Genomic DNA, 9,275 nt, shown 5'->3' with positions numbered 1-9,275 from the left:
GGCTCAGGCTCCGGCTCCGGCTGGGGCTCTGGTTCCGGTTCGGGCTCAGGCTCGGGCTCAGGCTGGGGTTCCGGTTGGGGCTCTGGTTGGGGCCCCGGTTGGGGCTGGGGCTCAGGCTCCGGCTGGGGCTGGGGTTCAGGCTCCGGCTGGGGCTGGGGCTCAGGCTGGGGCCTGGGCCTGGGTTTGCGTCCAGCCTGGAGCTGGACTGGGGTCTGGGGTTCAGGGTGAGGGTGGGTCTCGGGCTGAGGCTGGGGCTCAGGCTGGGGTTGGGGCTCTGGCTCGGGCTGGGGCTCCGGCTCCGGCTCCGGCTGGGGCTGAGGAAGGGGCCAGGGCAGGGGCTGAGGCAGAGGCTGGCGCCCAGCCAGGGGCTGAGGCTGGGGCTGGGGCTGCGGTTGGGGCTGAGGCTGGGGTTGGGGCTGAGGCTCTGGCTCAGGCTGTGGCTGGGGCAGAGGCTGGGGCTGAGGCAGAGGATGAGGCTGGGAGCTAAAGACTACATCATCATCATGGCCCAAGGATTTGGCCTGTGGCTGTGGCTGAGGGCCGAAGAATATGTCATCATCGGCAGGAGATTCAGGATCAAGCAGAGGCTGAGGCACAGGCCTAGGCTGAGGGCCGAAGACTACATTTTCTTGGACAGGGTGCTTATTCTCCAGCTCAACGTGAGGTCCAACCCTAGAATATACGATCAAAAAATTAAGTACTACCCTCTAATCAGCCTGATGTCTTTTGGGACAGGAGGAAACCAAAATATTTACAGGGCAAGGCTTAATTAGTGAATAGTGATAGTAACTGAGGAGGCACTAACAAATGAAATTTGCTAATTCCTTTTAAATCTTATTGCTCGTTGGTGACTTTGTATGCATTCCTCCTTTCATAATTCTTTACTTTAAAATCGTCAACAACAAACATTAGACTAAATTTTCAGAGACCATTTTGTGTACAATCAAGTAGGTGGGCATTGTTTGCGTGAACTCTGGCCAATCAGCTGCTGTGTGCTGTTACTAACCTAGGCCTTACAACTGTCTGAGTCTCAGCACCTGAGAGGACAGGGCAAGCCAAAGGCCAGGAGCTGCTGAGGAAAGCTTGCAAGCAGATAGGACTGAAAATTTCTGGCATGGTTCCGTAATCCTCATACTGAGTGGAGAAAGGCAGGCTTTGTGGCTGTCTCTATACTGTGTACTGGACCCAGGAAATGGATAACCAATAGGAGAGCATCTTAGGTACCAGGGCCAATAACGACAATAACAATACTAATGATAATATTTTTTAATAACAACCACAACTTAGAAATTCATTTGTTAATATATGAAAATCCCCATACTGCTAGAGATCAGGATGAAAGGGCCCCACTCTGGTCATTTTGTGATGGCTTATCAGTTGTAGGCTTATTATTTCAACAACTTTCTATATAGGGGTTCTAATTCGGTAAGAAGGTATTTTAACAATAAAAAAAATCCCACTGGCTAATATGTAGATAACACTTGAGTCCTGATTTTTAAAACCAAAACTGTAAAAAATTATATAGTAGAGAATAACTGAAGCATGAATAAATCATTCTTAAATATTTGCTGTGATAATGATATTTTATTGTAGCCCTTAATGACTACAATATTTACATACAAAATGATATAACATCTGAGAGTTATTCATTAAAAAAAATCCATGTTAAAATGGGTGGTTGGTAGATAGGGGGCAGAGAAAATAATTGACCATTGGTTTCTTCATTAATATTAAGGTTGATTGTAGCTATGTGGAAATACAGTTTACTATATATCCTTGAAAAAATACAATTAAAAGCATTTGAAAATGATATCAGCACTAATTAACATTTGATGTTCAAAGGCAAGAGAGAGGTTTCCTTGAGGAAGTTTGTACATTTGATGAGGCTTGGGGCTGCAGGGGAGATTGTTTCCTTATCATCTAGGTGCTGGTTACCTAATCATGCTTACTTTAAGAAAATTCACTGAGCTGTTGTTCATTTATGATCGCTGCGTTTTCATATTTGTGTATTACACTTGTAAAATAGTATTTTGAAGCTACCAGGCAAAGTTAATCCCTAAAATGGAGCAAGATACTAGGATGAGCAGGTCCCTGTGCTGCAGATCAGGGAACAGACAATTGAGCATCAAAAGTGCATATTTTTCCTACAGTGTTCTGAGCTTTTAGAATAGTTTAATTGGCATACAGATGTGCTAAGCTAGAGCCATTTCTCATTTGTGAAATGGCTAATTTCCATAGTGGGCTAAGCAAGGACTGGGTTTGGGAAAAGCATTTCCACTTTCAAATACCATCTCTAGATGATGTCTTCTTCTCTAAGGCTTTTTAATTTAAGTCTCCGAGGCATCTAGAGGCTTATCCCCTAGGTCTCTGAAGAGAAAGGGCCAACAATAGGGATCAGAGTCTCTCTACTAGGCCTTCAAGGAAAATAATGAGTGTGTGTGTGTGTGGGGGGGGTGATCCTTCAATTTGATTTTGTCAGTGTAAACAAACAGCCACACCTTGAGATCTTTGGGGTTAAGAAGCTCCTGTGTATCCATACCCATCTCCAAAAAGCCACCAAGCTCTTTCTCAAGTCTATAAAGAATAAAGCTTAGAAAAGCACATTGGCCTAGTGGGATTTTCCAAGGAAACTTTTCAGACATCCACAGCCCTCCAAATGTGATAATCCTGCATGAGACTCTGCACTACCACCTTCCAAATCTGGCTGAAGATGAGAGCAAGGGAGCCCAAGGAAGGCCCTGGGTTTCTTTCTCAAAAATGCTGGTCTTTTCAATTTACTGATGGATAAACCATATAGGGGAGAAATGTGCTCAAAATCATACATCTGATTTGAAGCTGAGCTTGGATCAAACCGAAGTTTGGTCCAAAACCCTTCACTGCTACCCCCCCCCCTTTCTTGACATCACAGGTTGCCATGCTGACAGTGTGTGCACACGTCAGTGTTCCCCCCACCCCCACTCCCGCTGGATGGGCTGTTTTTCCCTCTCATCTCCCTCCCTTCTTCTTCACGCCCCCTCCCTCATCCTCAGCCATCTTTGGTCCCAGAAAAATCCCATCTAAAGGGACATAGATAACAAGAAATTGCTAATTCGCATTTAGAAACATTTACCAAGCCCCTGCAGAGACCAGCCTCACCTTAGGGCACCAGGGAGTCAGCAGAGAGCCACATATGCCTCCCTGAGGGGCTATAACCTGGGGTGGGGAGAGAAGACACATTGCCCCTCCTCAAAACAAACAAATGAAAAGACCCAAGCCAAATGCCATGGAGACTTCTAGAAACTTCGACAGAAGAAGAAGCTAGAAACTTCTGACAGCTCACACACCACAGAAAAACAGTCTCCAAAATGAAAAGAAAGAAAAGGGAATTCAAAAACACAGGAAGCAATCATCTTCCACCGTAAAACGCCAGAAATCCTAGGGACACTCTTTTTACCAATGCTCAGGGTCAGGGGATTAATGGAGGAAGGCTGGCTGCTCAAGGGAAAACAGAAAAAGGGAGGGGGCTAGAAATCCAGGCCACAAACCACAGACCTCAGGAAAGATAAATATTCCAGCCTCTGGCTCAGATCTGCCCCCAAGACCAAGCAGGGTGCCTTGGGAAAAGGGAGGCAGAAGGGATGGGAACACTGAGATAACCAAGGCTCAGGCTCCTGCCTGGGACTGGAAGAAAATGCGACGGGATGGGGAAACAAGTAAAGCCAGAGTTGCCTGGCATCTTGCCTAGTACTCAGCAGGCGCTCCGGGGGAAAAATGTGAGCAAGAGTGAACAGAATAGGAAACACTCAAGCATTTCGAGGCACTTCAGGCCCCTTAGCACAGGAGCCACCTTCCCAAAGTCTCCAGCCACCCCGAATTGTACGCGCTAGCTCTAGATGTTTCCATGCGCCCTTTCCCCTCTTCCTGCGTAGACTGTGAAAGGGAACCAGGTGCTCTTGCTGCTTGGCCGCCCGCTCCAGGGCTTTGAGGGCCAACCGGAGTCCACGACGCCAAAATCAGACAGTCCCACCTACCTTCCCCGCGCTCCCCGTTGTCAACCCGGGACGCCCGCCCTCCTACAAGGGGGCACATGGGAGGGTGGTGCGTGTCGAGGGAACAAGGGTCCAGGCTGGCTTTGCCATCTGGACAATGCCTTGGCACAGCGGGAGCTGGGATCAAGAAACCCCGGGGGTCCCGGAAGCCTGCTGGACACAGTGGGCTCTCGGGTGTTGGGATGGAGACTCACCTCCACTGGAGAGCCAGGAATATGTTGAGGAGCATCAGGAGAACTTTGGGCAACATCTCGGCGTTGCCTGGCGCGACCACCTGTGTTGAGGTCGCAGCGCAGGTCTGGCCGCTCAGAGAGAGGTGGATGGTTTTGTTGGGCTCCAACTTTCACTCCTCCCACTCGCCCCGCCCCAGCCCGCGCTCCCTCCTCACAGTGGGCCCGCCCCCTAAGCCCCGATGGAAATCTCCGACGACGTGACCACTGCGGCAGGGGAGCAAGGCTGGGGCGGGCAGGCAAGGGGGTGGAGAGGAGGGAGCCTTGTCGCCAGGGCCCCCAGCAGCCAGCACTGCGGCGCTGCCAGACAGCCAGGGCGGGGGGCGGGAGGAGTGAGGAGGAGGCGAGCCTGCAGCATGAGGCCCTGGGCTTGGGGAAAACGCGCTAGCGCTTGTGGCTTGGGGAGCCTCCACTGGCTGGGCCAGGCGCGCGCAGGCAGGCGGGTGGGGGGGGGCACTTTGCTGCGACCCCTTCCAAAACCCTGATTGGCTCTGAGGTCCTTGTGTTCTTCCTTACTACCTGTTGAGCCCCATTGCTCTTCCCCATCTTCCCCCGTAGCCTTGCTGATTTTTCCTGCTCCACACCCTCCAGCCCTTTTGAGCACATCTGCTGGCCTCTGAAGGAAGCTGGATAACTCAGTACCACCTTTAGTGCAGGCAGGAAGAGGTGTTTAGGGCTTCTCCCTAGTAACCTCTGATCTGATTCCATCTATAGGCCAATTCCAAATGTACCCAGGAGGCAAGGGAACAGTCACCAGCTGGGGATCCGGCAAAGGCATTCACTGGAAGACTGAATCCCTCAGGGGTATGGACTCAACATTGTTTTCTGTTCAGGCTTGGGGCCTGGGTGTCAGAGGAGGCTTTGGAAACTGCCCCTCTGCAATAGGGCAGGGGAATTTTTCTTAGATCTCTGCTCTAGAGAATACCAAAGGAAGAAATGAGAAAGCCTAGAGGTGAGGTAGCATACCAAGAATCTCCAGCATTCTTGGAGTACTTCTTTTGCATAGACCCTTTGAACTGACTTCAGAAATTTGCATGGCAAGCTCTTATTGGACACTAGCAGCATCCTCCTTCACCTGTTGCTCCAGAAAGCACTGTAGGCCTGAAGGCTCTAGGAGAGGCTTTGCTATAGCACACTAATCCACTAAACCCTCTGCACACCCTCCCTATTGCATCACTCTGCTTTGTCATGTTCTAAGCACTGCTCTCTACCTGTTTATTTTCATTGGGATTTCTTTCTGAGTTTACATATATATATATATGTATGTACATACATATATATATATAGTTGATGTCATCACTGAAGTAAACTCAATATCTCTCTCTCTCACACACACACACAGAGAGAGAGAGAGAGAGAGACCATATATTTCTCAGCTTTTCAACTGCATCCCTCAAAGTTAGAAGACACTGATTACACACAACGCACTCAACAAACATTACTTACTGGTACACATAAAACTTTATGTAGCCTAGTACCATTTAGCCCAGTATAAAGAGGTTTCGGTTGAGAAGCACTGCTTCAGACTCTGATGCAGCAGAGGAGAAATTACTACAGAGCATCTTTAGGCCTCTCATGCTTCATAGCTCCTTGGAAGAACCACCTTGGTCAGCATGTGGCCTATGTAATTTCACAGGGCTTTTACCTAATCCAAACACTCTTGTCACCCTCTTACATTTCTTAAGACATTCTAAAGAAGTGGTCCTGTGTTTTTCATTTTCCATGACGCTTTCAAATGATGTATCTGGTATTGTCTGTCCTAAGGAGATTTTATATGTGTTCTCCTAGGCCTAGTCTCCAAAGACTAGTCGGCATTACTGAAAGAGTGACTGAATCCTGGGTAGCCAAAATAGGCAAGTCTTTTGGTCTTCCACCAGAGGATCCCAGGTACCTGTTTACAGGTTGAGATTAAGCACTTTACCAACTTTCTCATAAGCACATCTTTAATATACTTACAAGGACTTGTGTAGTAGATTACTCAATATTATTATTGTTTCCTTGTCCTCCAAATATTTGCCACGTAGTCGTCTTTAGCAGGTCTTAGCCTGGGTTGTAAGGGAATACTCAGAAAGAATTCTATACCCTCTTGACATTATATATAAAGCATAGGCTAGGAGAAGGAACTTGGAGATTTGAAATATAAGACTAAGGTTCAGGAGAACCCCAATACTCCAAGGAAGACTCTTTTGTCATAAGCCTGTGCCTGTCACAACAAGAAGAGGGGCTTCCAGGCTGTCAAGTTGCATAGATAGGCAACCCAAGGGAATTTAAAACAGAAATGTATGATGATTGACAAAGAAATAGGAAGAGTTTTTCACAAGTGTTTGTGTGAAGAGTAACTGTGGGAAATTAAGGTGACTTGGGAGGCTGGCCAGCCTAATGCTAGCACTGAATCTTGCTATCCTGTAGGCAACAGGGACATCTCATAAGGGTATTCAGTGGGGACATTGCATATCAGAACAGTGCATATCAGAACTGTGTTTCAAGAAGAATCTCAGGAAGAAAATGCTGGAAGAATCACAGGAGAGAGCAACTATGGGGATTTCTAATAGATAAGACGAACAGTTCATTAAACTGAGTGTAGGAGTAGACAAAACAGAGAAGGCTCTTTCCGGGTGACCAGTGTGACAACATAGAAGAAAGGACATGAGAGATGGAAGAGGAGCTTTTAGTTACTGCTGAGAGAACAGTTCCCTAGATTGCATAGTACTTTCTAATGTTCCATTACAAAAAACTTTACATTTATTGCTTAGGTTTTTTTTTCACGTGTGCGTATGTATGTATGCATGTGTGCAGAGGCGTATTTTTCTCTCACTAGCTATTTGTAATGCAACTTATTGTTCAAGCCGCATCTAAACAAAATGTTAACATAGCAGCTCTGTTTTCATAAGTGAACAAAACTAGCCATTTATCAGAAGAGCAGCAAGCACCCCTTGTTAGTTGTGAATTATCAAATTTAATAACAAACATCAAACTGTTGTGTGTCCTGCTTGCTATGTGTTTGGTTTAAGGATGAAATCAGAGCTGTTAGTCATAAAGCTCATGTGTTTCTGCCCTAGCTTGTACCCAACTGTACCACATACAACATGCTTTCTCTCTTAAGCTAAGAGAGAAAACACTAGTTCATACAAATCATGAAAGACCCTTAGCTTGTTAATTACCTAGGGTTTCATATGATCAAGATGCTAGGGAAGGTTAAGAATTTTGAGCTAGAGATAATGTAATCTATATGGCTGTACCAGGTGCTGAGGTTGATGAAGCAAGCAGAATGCTTTTGGGTTCAGAACATATAAACTGACAGGGGAAGTAGAGGCAGCACCAGGCAGAGCTCAATCCTCTGTGCTCTCTTGCAGATAGGGCAGGCAGGGGTTGATTTCTAGGTCCCCAAATAGATGCTATATAAATATTCACAAATAAATTATTTTAGCATCACTAGACCCTACATCTATGTAAAAATGAGATTCAGAACACTTCTAACTTCTTGTGGTCTCATGAAACATTATGTAGTATCTCATGCATGGTCAGTATGCAACAAAACTTGTCTGCCATTCTTATCATTAATAGTGTTAGGAAATAATTGGTAAGTAGCAGAACAAGCACATTTGTTATTTCTAAGCATCCAGGAGGTGTCTGGTCAAGAAATAAAATTTCAGATCCACATATACACTGCAAGCTAGGACATGCCCACAGAAAGTGGAAATGGCATGTATAAAACTTGACTATATTTTGGAGCATTTGAATAACTGAACAAATACTCTAGTCTGGTAGATCCAGCCTACAACAAAGAGAGATGTCTGTGATGGAGGCTGAGGGTCACCAGAAAATGGTGGTAGAGGGTGCTTCTAGACTATCTATTGACAGCTTCGTCTGACAAAGGGTGACAGTAACCATTGGGTAGATCAACAGGGAGGCCATTAGTGAAGCTTGTATGGGATAATGCAGTGAAGCAATAGAGCAGATTGTGGTTCAAATAGAGCTGGTGAGAACATGGGAGGCACAGTACAGGAGAGATCTCTACACTAAAAATTGACCACCTGGGCCAATGACATGTCCATGCAAGAAAAGTTTATAGTGATCTGCACAAACTCCCTCTCTCCCCTTTGTATGTGTTTGCGTGTGTGTGTGTGTGTGTGTGTGTGTGTGTGTGTGCTCACAAGGATGGGGAAGAGAGACAAAAGGCTGATAGAATTGGAGTCAGATTTGAAGGACATGTTATGTGGGAAAATATGCCCATTTAAGTGGCACTGAGTTGATAACTGCAAAGTACAAATGAAATTAATGAATGAGTGCTGAGTCTGGAGACCAGCAAGACACAGAGGAGCTAAAGCTACATCTGGACAAAGAGGCAGAGAAGCTGTATTTGAAATTGAGATGCAAGGATGGAGTCAATTGTCTCACACAGCAAGCTACTGGCAGGCTATTGGGAGCTTTGGAAGTTGTGGAGGATCCCAGGACCAATAGAAGTGTCAGAGAAGTTACAGAAGCAGTAGCAATGTGAATGGGTTGCTCCAAAGCATAGTGGAAGATAGGCAGTAGAGCTGCTGGATTTTGTAGTTTGAGGGACATGATTAACTGCACCCCTATTATCTCTCCTCCTATTCAGAGTAATTTAAAAGAAAATGTAGTATCTGTGGCAAACAGAATAAAACATTCCAATACACTCTATGGTAGTTTGAATGTAATTAGCCCCCATAATCTCATAGAGAGTGGCACTATTAGGAAATGTGGTTTTGTTGGAGTGGGTGTGGCCTTGGTAGAGGAAGTGTGTCGCTGTGGGAGTGGGTTTTGAGGTTTTTATGCTTAGAGTACTGCCCAGTGTCTCAGTTGATTTCCTGTTACCTGCAAGATGTAGAACTCTCAACTACTTCTCCAGCACGAAGTCTGCCTGCATGCCGCCATGTTGCCCACCATGAAGATAATGAACTAAATCTCTGAAACTTTAAGTGAGCCATTCAAATGAAATGTTTTCCTTTATAAGAGTTATCATGGTCATGGTGTCTCTTCACAACAATAAAAA

The 9,275-nt window shown here is 46.0% G+C and overlaps 1 protein-coding gene across 1 annotated transcript in view; it reads right to left on the bottom strand.

Moving 5' to 3' along the window:
* Nucleotides 1-4,522, bottom strand: part of Gabre (gamma-aminobutyric acid type A receptor epsilon subunit) — a 19,012-nt gene extending 14,490 nt beyond the window's left edge. Inside the window, exons 1-2 of the mRNA XM_026777091.1 lie at nt 4,223-4,522; nt 1-672 (exon numbers count right to left, since the gene is read on the bottom strand). The exon at nt 1-672 is cut by the window's left edge and continues 545 nt beyond it. Of these exons, the coding sequence (XP_026632892.1) occupies nt 1-672; nt 4,223-4,278 (728 nt within the window). The 5' untranslated portion in view covers nt 4,279-4,522. The remainder of the gene's footprint in view (nt 673-4,222) is intronic.
* Between the last annotated feature and the right edge of the window lie 4,753 nt (nt 4,523-9,275).

Source organism: Microtus ochrogaster, unplaced genomic scaffold (genome assembly GCF_000317375.1).
Source record: "Microtus ochrogaster isolate Prairie Vole_2 unplaced genomic scaffold, MicOch1.0 UNK45, whole genome shotgun sequence".
Lineage (NCBI taxonomy): Eukaryota > Metazoa > Chordata > Mammalia > Rodentia > Cricetidae > Microtus > Microtus ochrogaster.
Note: the sequence above shows the minus strand (reverse complement) of the source record. Positions and strands in the feature narration are given on the sequence as shown.